Below are 27,145 nucleotides of genomic sequence, written 5' to 3' on the forward strand. Positions count from 1 at the left end.
AAAACTGGTGAAACTCGGGAGAGGAAACTTTTGGGCAAATTGACTGTGGGCTCTTTATGCTGATACACAAGATGAGAGATGATATTGATGAAGGTCTTGCGAGATCCATCGGCAGTTCATCATGGTGACAAATGAATTGTGCGAAAAGTGTTGAGTCAGTTTGGCAGTCTGTGTGGAGGCTGCTCATTCTATCTGTTGAGTGTGTGAGAGGATGTGTGTGTGTGTGTGTGAGAGAGAGAGTTAAAGAGAGAGAGAGAGAGAGGAAAGAGAGCCAAAGGGAAACAGACGGGAAGGTAACGGAGAAAAATAGAAAACGAATAAGAAAGACAACCAGAGAGGAGAAATATATGGAGGGAAACAGAGAGGGTGAGAGGGAGAGAGAGCACCCCTCTAAAGACTCCTGGGCATTTAAAACTGCTGAGGTATGCATCTCAACCTCTCTAATTTTACTGTAGGGTTAAATTTCAGACCCCTGCTTGCATGTGGCATGGTGCGCCCTCCTTCCAGGCCAGCCATAGCTCGGTCTCTCACAGAGTAGTGTGTGTGTGTGTGCGCATGCTTCATGTGCATGCATTCCCTAGACTGAAGCTTCAGTCCATCACTCCCCAGGCTATGGCCTATTTGAGGAGTCTCTCTCACATATGCTGACACAGTTCTGCACCCTCTTGCCTCTTGAGCCCCTCCACCCACTTTGCCTCCTCCCATACGTGCCCCCCTCTTTCTCTTTTCCTCATCTCCCCTCTCTCCTTCATTTTCATCCCACACCCCCCTCCCCCCTTGCCCTCAGCCCAGGCATGGTAACCGGAATGCTGACTGGTACAGTATATAATAGGATAGATGGGCCCAGCACTCAACAATGTACCCTCAGATGCCATGAAGCTCTCTATCATCATCCCACGACCTCTAAAAGTCATCAGCCATTGTGCTCGTAGGGTTGGGTCAGTGCTTTGTGCCTCTTTTTCACTCTTTCAACAGAAAATAATACTGGTGATAGTTCAACATCATTCTCCATTTCCCAAGTCCTGCCCCGATGCTCCACCTCTGAATGCAGACATCTGCTTTTAACTATAAATGTTGTTAAAAAAAAAAAAAAAAGAATGTCCAAAATCTTTTCCAAGAAGTCCCCGAGTCCAAAGCAGCAGCACAGAACATCGCAGAATGTCTGCACAAATTAGCACTTAGCCTGCACATATCTCCTCTATCCGTGCAGGCCTGCTATTGAATTTTCGACTGGTGCTAATTCAGGATTACTCAAGCATGACTAACACTATTAGTGGTTAGCTAAAACCGACTCCCAAATTATTCAGAAATTATTCCTGGGCTGCAGTCCGGACTCGCATTACCAGGGGCTGCTGTGGTGGTGTTGATGACTGGAGCAAACGAGCCTTTAAATGGGAGGCTGGAGTGGATGTTATTACGAGATAAGCTAACTTTATCCTTAGGAGAGGGTTGCGGTGCCGTATAATGAGAATATTAGGACACGGTCATGTTTAAAAGATCAAGAAATCATCTGGGCTCATTAAAATGAAGCACCTCAGACACAAAAACGTCCTGGTGGCTGGGCAGGTCGGCGCTGTGTGCTCATCTTATTTCTCTCTCCTCTCTATTCCAGCACTGTTAACCAAGTGCTATACAGTAAAAGCAGGGATAGGTTGATAAAACCAAAATGGTATATTTGGCATACTTAAGACCAGTTTGATTCATAAGGCCTATTGAATTTTACCATATCCTGTGACCTGAAAGAGGGATCTATACTTTAATTTGATACAGAATATGTGACATCTGTCAGCCTTTTAAGCCTATAATCACAAGCTTGTTCCCAAGCATAATTCAATATTGTGTACTGAGTGTAAACAAGAAAGGGTAGAGTGGATGTGCATGCCCTATAGAAACATAATTCTCATGATAGGTACAGGCGTTTTTAAAACATGCAACATGGTGCAACAATGTGAAAAAATCCTTGCAAGGGTGAAATCAGGAGTCCAGATGCAGTGGGGACAATGAAAGCACAAAAAAAAACCCAAAAAAACCCCACTGTGGCTGTGTCTAGGTATGAAGGCCTGTCAGATCGTAGAAAAAAAAGGCATAGAAGGGAAAAGGCGGACACAGTGATATAATGATCATTATAGCCACAGGATCCCTGACGCTAAACAATCAGCAGGACTGAGCAAATGGCCCTGAATGACATAGCATTTAATGGGCACAGCAATGTATTAAACAAATTAATTTCAACAGAGTTGAAAAGCTGTGAAAAATGAACTACAATTTCATCTCATTGTGTACATTGGAGCAGTTCCAGATGTTTTTTTTTTTTTTTTTGAAATACTGGCTTCACTAATCAAACATCACAGCTTTCACAGCCATTTTCAGCTGTTGTAACACGGATGTATGTGTTTGTATGTGGTGTATGCACACTTGCATGCACTACTGCGCTGTGCACCCATGTGCATGTCAATCTGCACCTTCATGACTGAAGCATTTGGCGTCTTTATAGCTGATGGAGTATAAATTATGCAGTCCTAATTCAGTGTTTGTGAGTACAGGCAAGTAAATCTGTTAGTTGCGCTTACTTGTTTCATTTACTGGGGTGGGACAATACAGTGAATTCAACACATGGCAATGTAAAAATGTCCCAGTAGATATCAGCGGGCAGAAAAAGGAATGGCATTATTAGTTACCTTTTTTATTTGCTGTAATAATCACAAATGAGATGGCTTCCCATTGTAATTTCATTTTATTTCCACTGTATAATGGAAACATTTTTAAAATGTTTACATTATGGTGAGTCAGTGCCATTAGTGGAAAGATTTGTGATTCAGAAATAAACATAATTTTGCCTAGTCATACTTTGTTGCCATTCAAGTTTTATTTATTCCATCGTATCACAGTTTTACTGAATCATGAACTCTGTATTGCAACCTATATTGTCAGAGAGGCTTATTGTCCTGTCTCTACTACCAAGTGATGTGTTTATCATGTTAACCCATGACATAATGAACAAACCAGAAACTATGTCTGAGCCAGGTAGAGACAGACTGAAAAACAGCGTCCCAACACAAGCAGTCCGCTGCATTTCTGGGAATGAGAATGAGGGGAATCAGTCTTGATTAAACAGGAAATATCCCCAAGCTCCACTGACATTTTTTGCTGTGGATTACAGACCTAATCTCCTGCTGGTGTTCTCTACTGTGGCACTACGGACTCAACCCTCCACTGAGACCTCACCTGGCTGGCCGCCAAACACACAGGTTCAGGTGTGTGTGTGCCTGTGTTAATGTGTGCTTGTGTATATGCACTTCTCGCACATTATTACCATACAATTGATCGCTAAATTATAAATAAACTGTGTTTCTATAGCGCTTTTCTACTATACTGACAATTCAAACTGCTTTACAATGTTTGCCTCACATGCACCTTTTCACACACACACACACACACACACACACACACACACACACACATACTGAGGCTGCCATGCAAGGTGCCAGGCTGCCCATCAGGACCAGTCAAGGCTTTAATGTCACGCTCAAGGACACTTGGACGCGCTAGAATGCAATGATCCACAAGAAAGGATCATTACTGTTGCTTGAGGACAGGTTTAATCACGATCAGTTTGTGTGTAAGTGTGCGGTTGTGTTTAACTGTGAATTGATGCCCGTGGTTGACGCAGCAGTTTGTGGTGGAGAAAAAGACTGACTAAGGTGTTTGTGCATCCAGGAGGGATATGCAGACAGACTCATTTCAATTGTGTAAACTGACAGTAAAAAAAAAAAAAAAAATCCTCCTTTTGATGTCTATAAGTGTGCATGAGAGAGTCCAGTACTGTCGAGGCTAATGCTGAGGGGTCGTGACTCTGGACTCTATCCTGTGAGAGCTGATATGAGTCTTTATGGGTGTGTTGATAGAGTGACACAGAATCCCTTGCTGAGATGATCCCTCTGGTTTTGGTGAAGGGCAATGGCAGGGATTCAGATCTCCGCTCTGTTGCTCTTTGTGTCAACACTACTAGTGAAACATGGCCACAGCTGACCCAGCTCATAACACAACCGGCGGGGCAGTGGAGGGGAAACCCACCGAAACTGAGATTACTTTTATGTGCAGTATTTCTTAATAGGCTCCTAAAACAGTTTTATAGCAAGTAAGTGAGATTTATCGATATAGCACCATTTGAAATCATGGGTTATGAAGTGTTTCACACCAGGAGAGACAACAGTTATCATTTCATTATCCCATGAAATATCATGGGATAATTACACTGTAAAAGCAGACACCATATAAAAGAACACTACAAGCAAACAAATATAAAATACAGGTTACGGAAAGGAGTTACACAGATAATGAAAACAATAAAATACACAGAAAGATAACAAATACTAAAATCCTTGGAAAGCCAGGATAATAAAATGGGCTTTAAGACACTGTTTAAAACTGTCGGGACACATTTAAAGGACCTGTAAATCTTTCATGGGAAATTAAACAACAATAAATTGCGGTTAAGGAAAAGACTAAGTTTCCAAAAGAAGTCAATATTATGAATAAAATGTAATAGAAACCTAGGGTGGAGTTTATGTACAGAGTCTATTCTTTTACCCCCTTTTACATTGAGCTAAAATCCTACTGCAGCCTGGGACTTGAGCTCAGTGGAATGGGTTAACTTTTCGGCATTTCTGTGCTGCGTTCTGGACCCTGCAACACTCCTGCGTCATTACGGGCTTCGTCTCCGATCAGCAGAGGTGTAAATGGGTCACCTGCTAATTTGCAACACATGTAATGAGCAATACACACCTCTACACTTGTTGCCATGAGTTGCCGTGACACAAAAAAACGAAAATCATCATTCAATCAATCAATCTACAGGTGTAAGTCACTATGTACGGCTGAGCAATTTGGCAAAAACTCATATTGCGATTAATTTGATAGATACTGTGATTGGGATCTGATTTGCAATTTTAGTAGGAGTGATCACTTTTGTACCACAATTTAAATTTTCACAGAAAAATGACACCATGATTTTTGCTACAGTGTGTCTGCCAGTCAAGCATGCTCTCTTACATCTGGAAATTACAATTTGTGGGCAAGGGCACAATAATATTTCGATTAATCATGTATGTAAAAATGCACAAATTTTTACACTCCAAACAGTACACTATACACAAACACACATTCACAGAAATACCTCTAACCAACAACCTAAGTAATCTGTTGAGAAAACAAACTACCACCCGGAAATGAATCCACCACCTTTTGCTTGTTACACACACACACACACACACACACAGACACACCAACTGTGCATGTGAAGTTAAAGTAACCATTACTAAGAAGTCACATAATGAGACCTACTGGGAATAAGGGCGTCAATGTGTGGAAAGGAAAGCACCCACTGACAGTGCCTATACACCAAATGACAGTGACTTTATTGTTTTATTCTCCCAATAACGACAAAAGTATATTAAAATATTGTGACCTCGGTTTCTTATAAACACACCGAGCTGGACACGTCTTGCACAAGCCACTCTGGGGTGAATAAACATGATTTTAAACTAACAGCGCTTCTCCACTCTGCTACTTTATATGGAAAATCAACAAATGGCTGACAAGATGAGGACGGTGATGGGGCTGTATCCATGGTAACCATCAGAGACACTCGAGCGAGCTGTCCAACGAGGCATCTGGCCTGTATTAATGAATCTGCAAATGAACAAGCCCACACTACAGCCTGTTGTATGGGTATAACCTTGCCCTGCAAACACACAGACACACACACACGGACACACACACACAAACACACACACACACACACACAGATTTGGTAAACAATTCCACCCTATTCAAATGCAACAAATATCTGTGTTTTATTTTGATAAAATGTAGATGAAAGTTTTTACAACTTGGCTGACATGACAAGCAAAGAAACCACAGGGTTTAAAGAGGCAGAAAACTAAAATATGTTATTTCACATAACAATGTTTTTTTTTTTAATCATCATTGTAAAATTGGGTGGAAAAATAATGAAACTGCGAGACTCTATATTCCTTTCTGTACAGAGAGAGGTCCACCTGCTGATTTCTCCTGAGTCACATGAGCAATTTTACTGGGGATTAAAAGCTACTTTCACACATAAGAGTGGAGTGATTCAATCAGAAAACCTCAGTTTTTATTCCCCCTGTCCCTATTGGACTTAGGGCTGCTCGAATGTGGCAAAAATCACAATCACAATTATGTTGGTCAACAATGAGATCCCGATTATTCTACATGATTACTCGCTGACTTCAGAAACATCATGCATACATCACAAGACAAAATGAGGGCATCGCTGCCAAAAGGAATACAGCTCAATAATAGTGTAATCTCGATTATCTTGTTTTCATAATCGTCGGAAGCCAAACTCGTAACTGAAAATGAAATTCGATTAATTGCCCAGCCCTAGTTTGACTGACTCTGCAGCTGCACCTGCTGTCCTCCGCCGGGCTCAACAAAGTGTAGTAACTGTAAATGTTAGCTCAGCAAAGCAGTTTTGTGCTGTTACGGGATAAAATCCCACTATTTTACCCAGGATTATTTTACTAATGTAACGTTATGTCAGAGGAGGTGAGGGCTAGTGAAGCACTTCAATCTAATAATACCACTACAAACCTCCAGAGTGTATGTTTTTAGTAAGGGGGGGCTCTACAGCAATGTTAGATAGGAAAACATTTGTGAACATTGTTACAGCACTAAGAAGATCCATGGCTATTTCAGGATATTTTCACTTTACTGGACAGCTGGTTGGCCTTACCTGGTCCAGACAATATTTTCATCCCACTAGGGGAGCTAAAGCCCACCCACACCTGCTGGAATGGATTACCTCACCTGGAAAAAGCAGCCCCTAAAACTGAGCTGTATGACTGCTATTGACTTTTAGAATATGGTGAATGATGCCTAAGAATTACACTAAATAAGAAAATCCCTTTCTTTAAAAGGGTTTACCATCTCTTTGAGAAAACACACACGCAAACTGCCACTCCATGGTGAGTCTCATTTAACTAGCAGACTTAACATCCAATACTGAACCTGTGTGAGTAAAGGTCACATTGCCTGGCAACCGCTTCAGCTCAAGGAATAGTTTTAATTATGGTCTGCACTCTCAACTCCAATCTCCTTTCTCTGCCACCCTTCACCCCCACTGTGTATGCAGACTCATACACACACACACACACACACACACACACACACACACACATTAACAAGTGTATGACCACACAACCATTCATTTCCTCCTGCCTGAAAAGCGAGAAGTCAAGTTAGTATTAGCCTGCATCTTGCTATGCCTCAGTCACACACACACACACACACACACACCCACACACACACAACTGTGTACTAAAACATCACTGATGTAAGTGATGAAAACTGTCAACACCTTTCATGAAAATATGCTTATATACTAATACCTTACCTCCAAAGTGCAAATCTACTTTATTTTTATAACTGTAGGCTATCTCCCCATGATATGTGGATCAAGTTTTGCATCATCGCAATAACATAATCCCGTGGATTATTGGGAGAGGTGAAGGTGATATAAGGAAGATCCTCAGTGCTGGGCACAGCAATATTCACAGCAAGACAGGCTCACATGCTCCACATCTAGATGAAAATACATCACACACACAATCACATATATTATATCAATGCGGTGACATGAGTGGCTGCATGCTTCCTAAATATGAATCTGTGAACCAGCAAGAAAAGTGATAATTCTATAATCCAATCGGTGAACATCTGGAGTGAAAGCAGCCTAGCTAGCCAATCAGAGACGCTGAACAGATTTAGTCGGGCGTGTTGGCATCCTGAGGTTAAAGGCACACAGATTGTGGTGGCAGGTACAATACAGGAAGACATTATGAGATCACCTCAGGCAAAACAAAAACATACACACACACACACACACACACACACACACACACACACTCAGAACTGTGTGTATTTGTTTGCATTTGCATTTTTTGAGCGATCTACATATTTAACCAAGATGATGAAATGATTTACTGACAAGCTAAAAATACAACGTGCAGGTGAGACTCTAAAAGTGAGGGACAATTCTACACTGACTCAGCATATCTTGGTTACATTTTTGCATTTAGCCTTGCTTCCCTAATGCATATCTATTCATAACCATTGGACGGGCACAATTTTATTGTGACCACTGATGGTATTTGTGGAGCTGGTCAAGTATGGTATTCTGAGATTTGTGTCAAAGCTTCAAAATCTTTCTCAAACTCCTTTGCATCTCTTTATCTACGTCTCCTCCCTTGTGATTGGTATAGATTTAATAAAAGAAATGAATGAGGGATAGCTGGCTTTTATCTGGATTTAGGAAAAAAGTTACTTTTTGTGATATTGTACACTCTGGTTATTAGCATCTTAATGTAACATGCAGTCCATTAAAGCCAAATGAGCAGATGCATGCAGTATGACGCCACTACACAGTGACACTGGGGATTTTTACATAACAGCCTGTCATTTCACAGAATGGGGTATTCAATACACAAACACACACACACACACACATACAAGATTATTCAAGGAGGAAAATCCCTAGAGGTGTAGCTTATTGAACAGGAACATCAATGCACTTATTTCGTCTGTACGTCTGATATCAAAATGTGTCTAGTACGATATTTACCCCACTCCACTGCCTCTCAGTCTCATTAACCCCGGTCAGCAGAGGAAATGTACTGGGACATGCAAAGATATGATCACACACATATGTACAGACAAGACAGATTGATAGAAACACACACGGCCTGTCCTAGAGGGAACAAAAAAGCAGAGCATCGCATTAGCTTTTTAATAATGGAGGCCGGATGAGAAAATCGTGCCTCAAAGACGAAGTCAGGCCGAGATTGCAGAGGAAATGGAGAGTGGGTAAAACCATTTGTTCAAGGAGGGCTGTTTAATTCTTAATCACTGCAGGTGAACTAATACATCAGTTAACCTCTTTATAACAGCCCTGGAGTCGCTGTGACTTCCTCCCTCCCTCCCTTGGCCCTTCTGCCTGGCCGGCTTGACTCATCCCGCTATTTTCTTGAGGAGCTGCAGAAATATGTGCCGTTCTCACAGAGATAACAAGGCACAGCCACTGTAATGGCATGTCGGTGAAACCCAATCCCATCTGCGCCGCTGCGAGCACAGCCCAGTGGTCCACTCACATTTACACACAGCTATTTCCCACAGGCTACCTCTCTACCCAGGGGAGGCCCCAGGCACAAAGATAATTACACTTTCATTCAGTGTGCATGTCTGTCACTTAGTCTCACTGTTCCTGTTCCTCCATGTATCTTTCTTCATCTATACATATTCAGTATATTCACACTCCCCTCTAGGTTGGGCAATACCAAAATATTACCATGATACCACACTAGATGTTGTCCAAGATTTTGGATGTTGTAATATAATGATACGGCATAAATGTTGTCTTTTCCTGGTTTTACAGTAAAGGGATGCAATTTCTGAACTCAATAGCCTGTGCGATTATATGCCTTATCATATCCTATATCATATCCACATTACTAATGATTGCTTGGCAAAAATCTCCCATGTGAAAATATCATACTAAAATATTAAAACCAAGGTCACAGGATGTTGTAACATTTGATTTTGTCCGTATCGCCAAGCCCTACCTATTTTCCTTGTCTTTGGACCCTTTCTATAAACTTCTGCAAGTGTTGGTCAAAGGTTAATTTCTACCAGAGTTTTCTGTCCTCTGTTTTGTCTCCCTCTCACCCTTTCAACTGTCTGCAAGTGAGGAAAATGCAGAGGCTATTCTTCTTCTCCTCTTCTCATCTTTCACTTGTCTCACAAGTCTCCCTTTCCCTCCAAACATTTTCACACTGGCTTCTCCTGATGTGCTACGGCATAATAACTTAGCCTTGTGTCAGATAAAACCGTGGTATTTAGACAACAGGAGCAGCAGAAGAAGCAGCAATCTCATCACCTAACACATTTATTCTCAATGACGTGGCATCTTACGCCTGTGTGAGAAGTCAAGTTATTTGCAATGATAAATAAACTTCTACTGGATGAGGTATTGACTCAATGTTTGCTCCCTGTCGATACAGTATGTGTTGTTTTGATTTGTTGTGTGGACTGTTGTGCCTCTATGTTGCGTGCTTTTTGTGCTACAACATGGGTTAAATTACATTACACACTGTAATTTGATTTTGCTGCGGGACATTTGAAAACAGACGACTCATGACGCATGTGCCATTGCATCAGGTTATTATTTTTAGTTCTTTAGTGTGCACCGGCATGTAATGACTCCAGCCATTAATGTTACTGATATGGATAATGGGAGGCACATGTGGCATGAGAGAGTGTGTGTGTGTGTGTGTGTGTGCTCATTTGATTCTGTCAGCAATAAATGCTGTGCTACCTCACACCATTACATTGCCATAAATATGACAGAGGAGGGGGGGAGCGGAGCTGCAGAAGGAGATACTGGGGGATAAATATATGTTGTGACTTGCTACAATCTGACTCGTGATTCAAACGCCTGGCGATCCAACCCGTCCTGGAGTTACAGTCACTTTATGCTTCATGCGTCATTGCTACTGTAAATTCTGTCACATCAAAACGTGACAAACTTCACAAGCATCAGCAAAAGTGTGCGGCTCGTTTGGCGTAGGCTCCATAAAGGATGGCACCAGCACCACACACACACACACACACACACACACACACACACACACCAAACCATTGAGACATCTCCCTATTTGGAGCAGAAGTCCCTGTTGCCCTCGATGGACATCCGCAATGGATCTTACATGATGCATTGAGGGATGAGATTATTTTGTTCACATGCTGAAACGCAGGCTGATCTATAACTCTCCCCAAAAAGGGCAGGTGGTGAGTGGCTGAGGTCAGCCTGCAGCAGGTGATAAACAAACACACACACACACACACACACACACACACACACACACACACACACACACACACACGCACGCACACATACACACTCTCTCTGTTCTCTTGCCAAATGATAGCATTCCTGTCTCATCTCTCACACACATCCTAATGGCCAGTTTCTCTCCCTCCCACCTTGCTCTCTCATTTGTACACACACACACACACACACACACAAACATACGTGCATGCAAACACATGCAAGCACACACACACACACACACACACAGACACACTTGTGGGAGATGATAGTGCGAGTGAGATGGCGGGCTGCTACATCCGTGGTGGGACGGGTATATATTCCTGGCTGGTGCTGATAAGCCAACTGCTGCCTTGCCTTATTTAGTCAGTACTCACTGCTGACACACAACCAGACCAGCACACACCACATGCATTCTCACTGTGTGTGCTTGTCTGTCTGTGTGTGCCCATGTGTGTGTATGTGTGTGACTGAATGATTTTTGTGTGTGTTTGTGTGTGTGTGAGAGAGAGAGAGAAATCACATGTACATAGTCCAGGTGCGTTCTGTCATTGCTGATACATGACTGTGTGTGAGCGTACTGTGTGCCCGCTCATTTGTACACATTGTTTACTTGACCTGCCCGGTGCAACAAAAATACAGATAACAAATTCCAGACTTTTTGGCAATTGTGTATTGGAAAATAGTTCACTGTACACTGTTATTCAGAATTCGCTGCCTGGTAAGTCTGACTGCTGGGTTCCCGCAGAGATAACAACGTGATCTGTTGTGAAGGCTTTAAAATGACTGACATGACATCAATTGTCTAAATTTTACATTGATGGCCGGGAGGAGGAAATCAACATCATGCAATTCACTCTCCTCTTCGGGAGGAGCTGAATTTTAAGCGTTGGTTGACTTTTCTTACACCCCAAAGAGAGGTTTCAAAATAAAAATGGCACTAGGCCTCAATGAATGCACTGGTTATAGTGCCACAGTATTCAGATAACTGAGGAGCAAATAAAATAACAAAAAAACAATGAAATATGAAGAAAAAAAAGCAAGTGGACATGAATTGATAATTATGTACTGCTAACGTTCCAACATGGCTCTATGGGTGTAGCATCATGAAGAGGGCTACTACTTTTCAATGGCACAAATGCCAGCCAGCATTACTCACTTATCTCGGTTAGCAGGCCTCTGACACACACACACGTCCATTCGCACCCAGACATTAGGGTACTATGTCAGTGGTGCGTGGAGAAGTCCATTTTACTTAGATAAGGGGTGACAAAATAACTGTGAATGGCGGTCACGCGGAGCTTGAAACCAGAGAGACCTCCACTCTGGCCCATCATGCGAGCTCTCTATTGATTGGCTGATCAGTAACATGAGGTCATCAGTTCCGCCCTAGAGGCTAATGGGATGGCTCCTCGCTTTATTCACAGGGGAGGTGTGGGTGTACCCCCTCTCCACCTTCTTCATCCTCCCCTCCTTTCATTTCTGCCTGTCCGGACCACACGGGACTTCTCGGAAACATCCTGCTCAGCAAATTCACCGCATCCCCCATCTTACTCAATCACCATTTCCTCCCGACTCTCTCACTGCAATCCATTACCTCTCTCTCTCTCTCTCTTTTTTTTTCTTCTTCTCCTAGTGTAGCTCTGCCTCCCTCCCCTCATCCCCTGTGTAACAACCAGCTACATTAAAAGACAGCCAGTCATGTGACCAGAACTGGATCGATAGGAGTGCATCTCTTGCCATGCACTGTACAGTGATTCTTACGTAACCCGCTTACACACAACCGCTGCAGCGTGCCAACCCGACTGTTTATAACTCAACCTCCCTCTTCGCCGATTCCTTAAAAAAATCTTGAGCTCAGCGAGGCTGTTTGGAGATCTCAGAGGCACATGATGGAGAGGCATGTACCCAGGCCATAATTTGATCAGTTACTCCAGGACCGGGGACCTTGTTTGCTGCCATAAACACTTTGTACCAGCCTGAATGCTTTTACTGTTGCTACTTTAGCGCCATGCATTAGGTCATGTGTCTCTCCCCACCGTGAGCCACACTTTTGCTCTAATGCACAGCTGGACGGAGATTAGAGTGCTCTTTCTCTTCAATCCATCATATCCATTTCTTTGTTTCCTAATGAGCTTATCTCATCCACATTGGCCATCATTTCCGTGGTCACAGATTCACACACTTTGCGCACACAATGTCACGGCCAAGTCCTCTGGAATAATCAGTTATGCGGCAGTTTTGATATTAAGTATGCTAAATCCTCATTGCATAACCTTTATCTTGTGTCTTTGAAACCTGCAGAATACAGCTTTTCCTGAACTATTGTATTATACAAGAATGTCTGGGTATTATGATAAGGGCTGCAATTTGTAAGGCCTGCTATTACTATATTAAATGACTGGGTTCTGAGTGAAAATAATCCCATTCATTCTATTTGTAATAGAAAAGGCTATCCAATACATTTAATGGTGTGTGTGCATAAGTGTGTGTGTTTTCTTTGTGTTGGCCATGTGTGAGACAAAGAGAATGAACGTGTAAACGCATTTATCCTCGTGTGCTTGTGCTCTTGTGAGTGTGCGCATGAATGTTTGCATGCGTTTGTGTGTGTGTGAAAGAGAAAGATAAATCCACGCACGAGCACACAGAGACCTTTTCACAGCGTCTCAGTCTTCAGTCAAATAATTCCCTGCTGCAATGAAACCAGAGGATGTCAAAGTGATGCAGCGTACCCTGAACTGTGTCCCAGTAGGGGGGGGCCTTTAAATGAAAAGGTCACATCTCACCCACCTGTTAAAGAGCAGATGCCACATCAGAGCAGCACTTGGCAGGAGGAGCAGGTATCGTTATGGGGCACACGAGACGCAGTTGGCATAGGTGCAGGTATGGCTATACTGCACGCATATAAACACACAGTCACATAAATCTCTCTTTCACACACACACAAGATGCATGATCCTACTCTCTGGGAATGAAAGATATGGGCAGAGAATAGAAGCAGAACCTTTTCCAGGGGATGAACGCACTGGCCACACAAAAGCCTTGACTGCTGATGATGTCTAAGCGTGGATATCTGCTTACAGAGGAATGTCCCTTCAGCCAGACCTGAAGATAGCTATCAACCACGCCAGTGTATGTCTCACTCACGGGGTCAGTTTGCACTTACATGTGCAGATAACAAAAGCCTGATGATGTTCACAAATGTTGAAACGTGCCGGACTGAGGAACACGGAATTAGAGGGCACAAACTGGTGTGTGTGTGCACCTGCATGCATGGATGCATGAATGAATACACCAACCCATACACACACACACACACACACACACGCACATGGACACTACCTGGAAGCTGCTATTTCCACTTTGCTCCTGGCAATGGCTGCAGCCCTCTGTGCCCCCTCCACAGCACGGTCCACCTTCTCTTTGGTTTTGGGGTTCTTAAGCGGAATCAACTGCTTCCTTATTCCACGCACAAGCACATTATTTTTGTACTTCCCTTCTTCCTTGGTGCCATCTGGGAAAATCGTGCACCCGTAACCATGGCGTTTGTTGTTTAGCCATTCCCCCTCATACTTCATCCCATTGGATCTCTCAGAAACACCAAATCCATTGCGCTTGTCATTCTTCCACTCGCCCATGTAGGTCTCAGTCGTGGTGGCATCCACATGGTCCTCCAGAGGAAGGTCATCATCTGGCACCTCGCCATCACCGAGGGAGATGGTGGAGTTGGCGTCACTGGAGCTGATGCGGCTCATGGCAGCATCACTGCGTGCCGAGCTGCGCTTGCTGGAGATGGATGTCCGCGAGTCAGACTTCCGCAGCTGCCGGAGGCTGCCGAAGAGCGAGCCCCGGCGGAAAAGGCCCTTCTTCTTGCCAGTGACGACCTCGCTGTCTGAGTGGAAGTTAAGGACAAAGCCGCCACGGCTGCCGGTGGGCGTGTCTGCAGGGGATGACAGGTCCTGGAGCACAGTGCCATTGCTCTGCTCGGAGCGCAGCGAGGCCAGAGAAGTACGAAGAGGAGAGCGGATAACTGTAGCCATGCCATAAGGCACACTCTGACGCACACCGTAGCCGTGCCGCATCCCACCCATCCACTGGCCTTGATAGGTGCCTGTGCAACAGATTGACAATGGTCAGTGACTCATACACAATAATCACAGCCTAGAATATCCTTTCTAGGATGTTATACTGCTACAGAATACTGGGAAAAAGTCACACCACAGCAAATTATTGAATGCATATTGCAAATACATGTATACATGACATTTTCAGCAGAATTTATTTTTTCAATGATTCCAAGTTAGATAATGTCAAAGGTTTTGGAAACCTTTTTTTCTGTAGCAGTATAAGTAGGTATATCTACCACATATAGACAAGATATTTACAATGAAAATAAAAAGCAGTGAGGCAAACACAGAAACAACAGACTTAATCAAACCATCTCTGGCATTAGTTATGACAAGTAACTTTGTAGCTTTGTATGTTCATGGTGGTAAAATTTTAACAACACAGTGTGTGCAGAATGTGCTGTTACATTTCGCTTCATGGAATTAGGAATTAGACTTGATTTTCTTAGAAACACTTTCTCTATTCATCATCAGTTCTAGGAAGCATGTTACATGTAAGAGTGATTCATTGATTTATCAGTAGGCAATCAATATTGGCTTTTTTCTGCTTTGAAAAGCACAACTGGAGGGGGACTGATTATATTTTGTAATGTGGTAGTGCTGCTTGTGTGTGTGTGTGTGTGTGTGTGTGTGTGTGTGTGTGTGTGTGTGTGTGTGTGTGTGTGTGTGCACGCACGCTCGCTCGCACACATTTTCTGCAGTCAGGTTTGACTGAGCCAATTACTTCCAAGCGGCAGGCTTTCATCTAGCCCGTCTCCTTTGATTTACATGCTTGAGTCCTTGTTACAGGGAGTGTTAACCCCAACAATAATGGTAACATTTGATTATTTGAAGATAAGCAAGGTCTAAGAACCAGTGTATACATACTTTAAATTATTATAAGAGTCAGTATCAACATCAGATGCTATGGGTTAGGGACAATTAGCCTTAGGTTAATTGTCTGCACTGAATACATTTAGGTTATTCTGTCTAATTTTTCATGACGCTGCTCATTTAGAAGGATTTATTTAGATCACCTATTAAAAAGGTGTTGGTTGTTAACATTGAATTGGCAGGTTCTTAGATCTTTTGTGGATAGTATTTCTTCTATTTCTTCCCCTTGATGGGGGGACCCTCTACAGCAATACCTTCTGAATCAAAAAAACAAACAATAAACAACAACAACAGCAACAACAATGTTGTGATTTTGGTTATTCAGTAGCTAATACGTCAGTTTTACGTTTATATTTAATTGTGCTACTCCCAAAAATATTGGTCAGTGATGTATATTTTAACCTTTACAGTTATATAAATGTAGATCAACCTGGTCCTGACAGATGAAGTGCATCACTCCTTGATACTGTAAGACACCTGCTGTCACAGATCTAAAATCTAAAAAGTTAAATCTCTCTTATTTTAAGGCTAACCTAAAATGCTCTGCTCACCTGATTTAAAAAAAAAAAAAAAAAAAAAAAAAACATCCTTTAGCACTGTCTAAATTTAACATATCGTTTCAGGTTTCTTGGGGTATCTTGGGGTGCATATGGCTATTGATATGTCACCTCCCAGGGGATTAACATCCTGACATGCATGGATAAAAAGCATGCAGAACAACTAGTGTGGATAGATATGGAGATGTGTGAGGAGCCCTGCTGTGGGGGTGCTGAGTATATCAAGCTAATGAAATGTTATCTCTCCTTCCCTCAAGAATTGGGACTGTGAGCTTAACTAACTCAATCACAGAGATTTGATTAGGGTAGTGATACTGAGGATCACTTGGGATGAATGTGAATCACTCAGCTAGGAGCTTATTTTCTGGCGGCCACCAACTCCACCGCAGTAGGCACATTCACCACCGGCCGTTTGTCTCTGACGACAGGGAACTGCTATGAGTCACATAATGAGAAGAATATTTCATTAATCCCATTTGGTGCTGCTGAGCCCAATGAGCATGTGCCGGCCTACTGTAGCTTTTTCAGAGCGTCATATTACAGTTCAGTTAATGGAGATGGTCCTCATAATAACAAAGGCCTGATAATCCAGCATTCAAATTGCATTGATCAGTACATCAAAATAAGCCATAACAATCAGATCGTAAAGGAAAGTGATATAGTTTGGGGAGGAAGCTAGATAGACAGTGTGAGATTATCAGGCTGGTGCTATGCTGTAGTTCAATTCTGTGACCCTGCGGATCAGGTTATCAGGATGTTACAGGGTCAGACGGCCAGATGTTCTGTAGATCCGCTACAATCAGTTGGTTTCCTAAGCCCAATCCTCCCTAACCATCATATTTGAAGCATTTATACTGCACCATAAGGCCTCTGCCTCTGTTAAGCGGAAATAGGCATGCACAAAGCTCAAAAATCAAGCCAAGACCTTATGTTGCTTGTGCAGAAAAGAGGGCAATATATGGGCAGGGTAACACGCAACAGGCCCACAGTGCACTTGTGTTTGTAGGCCTATCTTGATCAGAACTGTAAGATGCTATCACCCTGATGCCCCACTAGAGAGAGACTAAATCTGTGAACATGCCACTGATTACTGAGATCAAAGTTCAGCGAGGGGCCTTGGCCTGGCCTCCTCTCACTTTCAGCACTCCTGAAATGTGTTCAACAGCTGTTTGTTATCTGACATGGCTCAAGATGAGCTAACATAATATTGACATGATGATAGATTTGCATTGGTATTAGTAGCCTATTTTTTTAGATCATTATTTTCTAACCCTAACCCAATATCCAACACTGCAAACACAGAGACACTGTTATTTCTAATCTTGATTCCTCCTTAAAATCAAAATTTTTAACATTCAAAAAATATTCTGGGGTGCTTTATTTTTACTTCTTTGCAGTACACTTGCTCCAGAAATGAAAAACTTTACTTGTGTCAAGAAAATGCCACTTGCTCAAAGTTCTTGAAAGTTAATTTACGTTGGTAACATGGGAACTTAAAATCTCACAGGCAGATTGTTTCGGCTGTAAGAACCCCACCCCCTGCCTCAAAAAAGGGCAAATAACCTTAGCTGAGACTGGTGTTTCTATAGTGAGGTTTCAAATATGAAAATATCAGAGGAGTAAGTGATAATCTATAACTGGCTCCAAACTGACTGATTTGCTCTGATTTCTAACTCCTTCTAGTCGGGGCATGGAGCCCAGCAGGAGTCACTCCCTCCCTGTCACATGAGAAACAATCAGTGGCTGCCAAACAAGATGCGCCTCGGAAGAGGAGAGGTAACTTTACCACAAAGGCCACCCTAGAAGTTAGCATTACCGGATGAATTGATCATGGAAGAGATTTTTTTTTTTTCGGGGGAATTAATAATACGCTTGACCGAGGTGCGCAGTGCGCAATCTCAACTTCAACCCAGATCATATCCGATGGAGATGGATGCACTGATGCATCTCTATTACCTCAGTTTCGGTCTGAGCATCCTCACACACACACACACACACACACACACACACACACACACACGCACAGCCATTAAAGAGACAGAAACAAACACTGCCATATTTTTAAGGGGGAGTTTCTTACCGCCGTCGCCATAGGTTTCGATCCCATATCCATCCTGCAGCCCGTTGCTCCAGGTACCGTCGTATCTGGCAGGTGTGTTGTGGCTCTGCCGGACCCCGTAGCGACCCTTAAAACCGTGACTCCACTCTCCGCGGTAGGTCCACTTTCCTTTATTCTCCACACCAAGCCCATGCCGCTTCCCCTGGGACCAGTAGCCCTGGTAGGTATTCCCGCTAGGCCAGGTGTACACCCCCACTATCTCGAAACCGTGGGACCAGGAACCGGCGTACTCGCCCTGGCCCTTGGGTCCGGTGCAGATGCCGTGTCCGTGGGCTTTGCCATCCTCCCACCCCCCGCAGTAAGTGCCACCGTCGTCGAAGTCAAACCTTCCGCCCGTCATTCAGATAAAGGCTAGAAATAAAACAGATCGTGCGCTGCTGCAGACTCAAACGTCTCCAGGACCGAGGATGGGGGATCCAGGGATCCAGGACCGATGGTGTGAAGACAGGATGAGCCAACAAGATGATGACTCTGTTTGCAGAAGTAAAGGAGCGAAAATGGAAGGTGAAGATGAGCGGCAGGCTGGTACTTCCAGACACTGATATGTAATACAAAAGGCATGCGTAATGGTAAGTGTAAAGGTATGAATGGAGGGCGTCATTTACCGGAGGCGCACGCTGTGTTCTCCGTTGTGTGTTGCCCGTCTCCCCCCTCTCACCCACTGATCACAGAGGGAGAGAGAGAAGCGTCGAGTCCCCGCAGAAGAAAGACACTGGGCCAATTGCAACGTCATGTCAGTGGGACCTCCCACTCCCCCCACCCCCCACCCCCCACCCAATTAAGATCTTGAAACCCTTCAAATAATGTAGCGCTCATAAATCCCGCTCCAAATGCCACTGGACGTTTGAAAGACGCGCCTCACTTAACATAGGTGCAATTTCCCATAGCATTAAACTCAGTGTGTCTATGAAACTCAAAAGTGAGTTTATGAGCCTAGCAGTTGATCTAATCTGCTATATCACCATAATATTCCTGTACTATTTATTGGAGCCTTAAATATCTTTGAGTACTCTATGTATTTATATCTTTTATGCCACTACCTCGTATCACTAAAGTATTCCCTTATAATATTCCTGTGATATAACTACAGGGACTTGCCATTACCACCATGGTAATCAAAAGCAGGCTGAATGATCGTATTAATTGATTGTTAATGTCCTGTAATAACTTATATCTCTGCAATAGTCTATTAAAGACTATTATAGGAACCTTTTATGGGGAATTACTGTAGGTCGTTTACATATGTGTTGAAGCACCGAGGAGTGAGTCAATGTGCAAAGGAGTTTGTGTTCATCCTTCAAACTTAGCCTGTTCTGAGAAATGTTATTTCATACGGGTTTCAAATGGCATCTGCATATTCCTGCGCAAGCCTTGATTCAAATTCAAAAACATCAATCAAACATGAACACTTAACATGAATTAATCACATTCATGACAGTGGCTGTCCTGTTAGGGCTGAATTAAAATAATCTCCAGATTATTTTGATGTTGAACGCCTGTGGAGACAGAAATAGAATGGATAACAGCGACCTCTGCTGGTCCTTTCAAGCAAACACACTTACTGCACGGCTTGGGCAGTTGGTTTGCACAAGCACAAGAACGATGACATTGGGAATAAAAGGCCTAGATTTAAGAATATTTTTACATGATTTCCCCCCCCCTGCAACATGGCTCTATTTTATATTTCAAGGAGATTAACGTGTGCACTCCAGCCCTCTAGGTGGCAGTCTGACTGGGATGTGATGTAGCCTAGTTGCTACCCTCATTCGCCCTAAACACACACTGACAGGTAAAATGGCTGCCGAAAACAGCTCTGAATCTCAAGATGAGAAAGAAGTCCTCGTAAAGACAGGTGCGATGCAAGAGGCACATGACAGATGTCAGGCTGTTGCAGAGAGCTCCAAACAAAGTGAATCTAAATTGACGCTGTATCACTGGACGCAGTCCTTCAACTCCCAGAAGGTGAGTGTCACACCGTTTCAGCACCACAGCTCAGCGGACAGCTCCTCAGTCTGACGTTACATGTCAATCTGGTGAAGTGGGTCAATTATCCTGGGCCTCACTGAGGCTGGGAGGTGGCTAAATATGGTGTAGCACTATTTTCAGTTAATGAAAAAACCTCTGTGCCATTACACAAAATGATACCCTTACAGAATTGTGCAGTGGAATTGTTTGTTTACATCTCTGCATAAGTGCGCAGCAAAGGTAGGCAATATTGTGAATGGTGTATTGGGCTTCCACCTGCAGTATGATTGCCTCTGCTATGTAATAAGAGCATCCATTATAAGCCATAATGAATCAAATCAATTTAATAGCTTAACTAAACACTCTATTTTAAAACTAGGCATGGATTCAAAGCCCCATGTAGTGGCTTTCAACCTGCATATAATTTATGGCAATAAAATAAAGATATCTGTCACCTATGCAGTAGTCTTATGAGATCTTCATCCTGCTATGTAAAGTTTGTGTTATGACTATTATGGTTAGGTTCAAGAATAGAGATGCCTGCAACATTAGACAAAATATGTACAGATCAGTTTTATAATAATTTAGTGGTAAATTCTTGAGTAGTGTTGCATGAAAGCACCAAGGAGCAGCAACCAAAGATAAGGTATTAATCTGTAAGTCAACCAGTATACCACCAGGAAGACCAAGCAACAGCATCCAAGAGATGATTTTGATTATTTCCCTGGCCCACTGTTATAATGCACGCCAGCACAAGGATCATAACCACTATCATGATGTATTACAGGTGCGTTTGGCCATAGCAGAGAAAGGTCTGCGCTGTGAGGAGTATGATGTGAGCCTGCCGCTGAGTGAGCACAATGAGCCTTGGTTCATGCGTTTGAATCCTGCGGGCGAGGTTCCCGTCCTCGTCCACAGCGGCAACGTTATCTGTGACCCAACACAGATCATGGACTACCTGGAGCAGAACTTCAAAGATGGTGAGATTGAATGAAGTGGATGGAGTTCCTGTGAAAGACTCAGACCCCAAATTCTCACTTTCACTGTAAATGATACACAATGGGAGGACTGGATTGGTGTAAAGTAGGGTACACAGTACTGAGTAAACATGCCTGATTTCAAATTTTGAAGTTTCTTTTTCTGTCATACATTTATTCTTTGCTTCTGTGTTTTTGTTTTAAGTTTTGTCCATTGTAAATTTTGAGTTGCATATGTGTCATTCATTTCTTGGGTTTTAATTTGTCCATTTTATCTTGTTTTGCGCTGGTCCATGGTAGCTTGCATTGATCCATGGTAACTATGTTCTAAGCGGCTGCATCAAAATCGGATATAAAGGAGGGAAGATATGGTAAGGAAACTGTTCAAGCTAACAAGAACGGGCAAGTGTTTTACTACCATGTTGCAATTGTACTAATATTACACAAACATAAATTCCCCCCAGCTATTCTACCAGCTGTGTTAGCCGTGTATTCGTGGATTCTCTATTGCCTGTAGCACAAAATCAGTCCCTTCTTCAGTGGGAGAAAGACACATTTATTTACTTTTTTGAAGCTTTGGGGATATGAAACCAACAAGAACTCCTTCATCATTCTTCTGCATGTCTTTTTTGTGTCCAGAGGGCACCCCTAAGCTGATCCCTGAGGAGGGCAGCATGTACTACCACAGAGTGCAGCACTACAGAGAGCTGCTGGACTCACTGCAGATGGACGCCTACACCCACGGCTGCATCCTCCACCCTGAGATCACAGTGGACTCTCACATACCAGCCTATGCTACCACACGCATTCGAAGTAAGACACACTGAGATGCACTCCTGTAGTAATGCTCCTGCTCATGCATAAATGTATACACAAACACACATACATAACTATATTTCTGTCACTGTCCACTTTATTACACACACACCAGGCAGGAGCTTTTTTGCCTCCAGAGTAGACTTTCCACAGGGGTCTTGCTCCATGCCAAGATAGCCCCAAGCGTACCCTGCAGGCTTTATGGTAGTGCATAAATGCTGTGAACATCCTGTCACTCCTTATCCTAAAGGTGGACTGAAGTCAGGGGACCTTGCAGTCTATTTTGTAATTATTGTTGTCCTGGAACGATGATGGGATATTATCTGAGTGACCTGTCTGCACTCGATCATAATATATATCTGTTTTAACATATTTGCACTTTTTTTCCAGAAAAAATCCTGAAATAAGTGAAACTGACCAGGAAGCAAGTGTAATTATTTCATCCTACTGGCAGATTATTTTTTCATTGTTGAAAATAAGAATTTAAAACTGAATATGATTCTAAATTTTTAATTTTTGCAGTGTACAAAGTCAGTCAAGTCAAAATTCAATCATGTGTCGTGTGCATAACATTTAGTAATTGGATGTAATTGAATGTCTCACTCCTGTCTGCCTGCTTTATACTTATTCTTTGTTTTATATGAAACTCGCTGACTAGAGGAATGAGCTTTCAGTATAAATAGGGGATACTAACTACTTGCAAACATATACACGGATGAGGATAAATTTCCAGTGTAAAACTTTATTGTACTGAAAAGCGCTGTGTACTTCATCATCCCTAACCTGCTGCTGTGTTTGTGTGTGACAGCGCAGATAGGAAACACAGAGTCGGAGCTGAAGAAACTGGCAGAGCAGAACCCAGAACTTAAAGATGCTTATATAGCAAAACAGAGGCGCTTGAAAGTAAGTCATCATTCAAGGCGGTGGAGTGTGAAGTCTGCTGTTTTCCTTAGATTATTCATGAAAATAGCTGCCCAGGCAAAACTGTTGTTCTCCATGAATTACCCAGGAGTTTTTGCCCTTTCAAACCTTTTCTTCTTGAAGTAAAGTGTATAACGGTCAAAGGCAAAGTAAATGTGAATGAGTGTATTATTTCATCAAAATAAAAGGCAATTTCACTGAGCTCTGGACAGGGCGGGACTAGATATTGTCTGGGATTTTGGAAAATGTAATATAGTATTGGCTGTTTTTACTGTAAAGGGAAACAGTTTCCTAAACTAGTTGGATTGTTCTGGCTGTTTTGTTATTTACCTCTACTTGCTTGAACATCACATCGATGTTACTAATGATCTTTTAAAAGAAAGCTGTTATATGTAAATATTAGGGATGCAACTGAATCCGAATCCATATTTGGCAACAAATAGTGGCTTTCTGACGAATAAGTTACCCTTCCCTCTTCAGCATCGAATTTTTTTACGTTGTAGCAGTATAAACCCAGGCACCATGCATAGTGGATGGAGGTACACCAAAAGAACAGACAATAACAGTCACAGAACACATATAATGTAAAACCATCCTTAAACTTAATAACACAAAGAAAAAAAAACAAACACATGATAAGCAATACTGTCACAAGGCTGAGGGTAGCTGATAAAAAAATAAATGATTTAAGCCACGCCCACTCTTTTCCCGAATCCGAATCTGAATCCAAATCATATTGCCCCAAAATAAATACAAATACAAATAAAAATACAATAGGGCTTCGCACTGTTCCAGTGCTCGGGCCCTAAATAGTGGTGCCCCCACACACCCCTAGTAAATATGTGGTATCAAGTATCAAGTATTCAGCCAATGATTTTGTCCATATCACCCAGCCCTTACTATGGCTCCTGCTAGAGCATTTTACTCCATCTCCGTGTGTTATATCACTAACAACTCAGATATGATCAACTTCACAATAAGTGAGATTGATAAATCCAGCCTAATTTATTTTAAGTGCATTTTACACAGAAGTGTCACAATACGATTTGCACCTACAGTAGAACAAAAGAAACTACTAGAGATGTGAATGCAACATTAATCATAAAAAAGAGCAAACAAGATGAAGAAAAACACTAACGATACATGTTTTGCTATGTTGGAAACATCTCTCCAGTCCAAGCTATTTGACCATGACAATATGAAGTACCTGAAGAAGCTTCTGGATGAGCTGGAGAACGTGATGGACCAGGTCGAGACAGAACTGCAGAGGAGGGTGGAGGAAACACCAGGTAACCACAGTAACTAGCCACTTAGTGAGCCCTGTGACATCATTCCTAATCTTTACTGGTAACTGCTAAGGGAAACACTCACTCTAATTCATGTTGATAACAGTACCATCTCTTATCTTTACATCCTCCATGTCTTCCTCTCCATCCTCTCCCCCCCGTAGAGGAGGGCAGCCCGTCCTGGCTGTGTGGTGAGTTCTTCAGCATGGCTGACGTCTCGCTGGCAGTCACTTTGCACCGCCTCAAGTTCCTTGGCCTCTCCCGCCGCTACTGGGGCAACGGCAACCGCGTCAACCTGGAAACCTACTATGCACGCGTGGTGGAGCGCCCGGCCTTCCGGAGGGTGCTGGGCCACGTCAACAACATCCTGATCTCGGCCGTCCTGCCCGTGGCGTTCCGCGTGGCCCGGAAGAATGCTCCGGCTATCTTTGGTACCACTCTGTTGATAGGTATTCTGGGAGGAGCCACGTACCTGGCTTTCCTCTACATGAAGAGGAGGCTGACTGTCACCAGCTGAGGTAGCCTAGTAGAGGTTGAAGCATTTTGGGACAGAATGGGAGCTCTTGGATTTGCTAGTTTGGAACCAGGATGTAGGAATTTAGAGAAAGAGTGAGTTTCACCATCAGAAATTAAACAGCACATAGAGGCATTTGATGATCCATTACACATTAAACATGAGTAATATGTAACTGAAACATAACTTAATTGTCCAAGCGCAGTGGCAACTGTTCTTACTGTGTTGCTGTTGATGCACAAAATGCACTTTTTGTCATCCTCATATGTGACTGCTGCATTATGTAACACCAAATAGATGACTTAAGCCATTTTGATTGTGTTTATAAGTACTTAAATCATTTAAGATGCTATTAAGATACAGATTTAGCTTTATATATGTTTGGTTGTATAGTTCAATACCCTCAATATTTGCATGTTAGACATTTAAAAAAAGTAAACTTTGTAGCTTGTAACAAATGCAAAGTGCTTACACTCTGCTTGCTGTGTCTACCACGACTGAGCAAAAAGACCTGTTCAGCAAGTCTTCAGTCAAACTTTGACAAATGTCCATATTTGTTTCTGTAGTTGTCCTCACACACATGTTGTATGATTGATAGTGTTTTGTTTGGTCAATAGAGCTCTATGTCACAATAGTTTGTCTGAATGAATGCTGTTAGAGTCTCATTTACATCCTGTCCAGATCATGGTATTCCACTTATTGTCTGAAATTAAACAGCTTTCAACGCTTTCCCCACGTTTCCTGTCATTCAAAACATCACTGAAAATGTCATTCAAAGATATGATTTATGATTCAGTTTTGTAAATCCATAAGATATTTCATCAAAACACCCAGTCAGGATCCTCATTTTTAAATAGGCTTTGGTCAAAACGACTCCTCACGTGAGCTCAACCTCACACAAAACAGACAGGCGAGACCTTTCAACAAAGTCTGGCGTTTGTTTTCTGTGTCCAGAGGGCTGGTTAGTGTAGCTGTCAAAGAAATGCCTCACACGTGTTAAAGCCACATGTGGGATGACCTGTCAGAGGCACATAAGCTCATAGCAGTGTGCCGCCACTGGAAAATCATTCCTCTGCAATACAGCAGCCAAAATGACATCATTCTTCAGTGGGATTATCACCGATTCTAAGCAGTAAAGGGTAAAAATACCACTGAGGTCATTTTTATGTGTTACTGATCCAGATCCACAGTTGGTGATATATGTGTTATAGATAAATTAGAAACTAAATGTTGCATATTTATGAGTTTGATTAATTCAGACTTTCTCACTATGCATGATCTTAATTAATCAATGGTTAATGACTCCACTGATAATTTATAAGTTTTCAGTTGGCATAAGTGTGGCTAATATGCACCAAACTGTATAAAAGCCTCAAAAACATTCAACTATTCCTCTGAGTTAATTTAAGGACTTAATAGATATGTGTTGGAAACATTGTCCTGGGTATAAAGGTTGGATATCCCTGATTAAAAAAAAAAAAAAAAGAAAAAGTGAGGCAAAATGCAGGTCAATGATCTATTACCACTAGGGGTCAGTGTTTCCTCAAACAACACACACCTCTGTGACTCCCACAACCACAAGGGACCCCTGAAGGCCTGTGCGCATAGATTATGACTAATTTTCACCCAGTAATTGTATCTTTGATTTAGCAGCTCAGGGCGCTTACTAAACATCTGTATGACTCAAAACACTTGTATTTGGGCTCCCAGAGAGCGGCTCCACCTTACAACACATTGTAGTGTGCATACCATTACTGTGGCGCAATCCTTTGGATAAATGCATTTTTGTGTGGACTGCTATATATTAGAGCTGTAGTGGGGGCCAAAACCGATTCAGCCAGCTGACAAAATAAACCTCTTGTTGGAGCTGCACATGGTCACGTATTGTTCAACTGATTGGACCTGACATCTCGCTATTCACTTGTTTAACATCCAACAGGTGGTTCACAGTAATTGGACAAAGCTCCTCTCATCCAGACTAAAAAGACACGGTAAATTTCCCCCTGTTGCAGAGTCAGTATCATGCAACATCAGAATAAGTGGTCAGTATACTACAATATCCT

The 27,145-nt window shown here is 42.5% G+C and overlaps 2 protein-coding genes across 2 annotated transcripts in view; one reads left to right on the forward strand and one right to left on the reverse strand.

Annotated features, from left to right (window-relative positions):
• The window catches only part of jph1a (junctophilin 1a), a 34,826-nt gene extending 15,565 nt beyond the window's left edge, over positions 1 to 19,261 (reverse strand). The window contains exons 1-3 of the mRNA XM_030079853.1: positions 19,209 to 19,261; positions 18,565 to 19,074; positions 14,270 to 15,038 (exon numbers count right to left, since the gene is read on the reverse strand). Of these exons, the coding sequence (XP_029935713.1) occupies positions 14,270 to 15,038; positions 18,565 to 18,943 (1,148 nt within the window). The 5' untranslated portion in view covers positions 18,944 to 19,074; positions 19,209 to 19,261. The remainder of the gene's footprint in view (positions 1 to 14,269; positions 15,039 to 18,564; positions 19,075 to 19,208) is intronic.
• A 1,117-nt stretch (positions 19,262 to 20,378) lies between these two features.
• On the forward strand, positions 20,379 to 25,812 carry gdap1 (ganglioside induced differentiation associated protein 1). Its single transcript, XM_030079870.1, has 6 exons — positions 20,379 to 20,565; positions 21,356 to 21,548; positions 22,185 to 22,358; positions 23,170 to 23,264; positions 24,457 to 24,571; positions 24,733 to 25,812. Exons 1-6 carry the CDS (start codon positions 20,398 to 20,400, stop codon positions 25,083 to 25,085), a joined length of 1,098 nt encoding a protein of 365 aa, XP_029935730.1. The 5' UTR covers positions 20,379 to 20,397; the 3' UTR covers positions 25,086 to 25,812.
• Positions 25,813 to 27,145: the final 1,333 nt, after the last annotated feature.

This window comes from Myripristis murdjan, chromosome 20 (genome assembly GCF_902150065.1).
Source record: "Myripristis murdjan chromosome 20, fMyrMur1.1, whole genome shotgun sequence".
Classification (NCBI taxonomy): domain Eukaryota; kingdom Metazoa; phylum Chordata; class Actinopteri; order Holocentriformes; family Holocentridae; genus Myripristis; species Myripristis murdjan.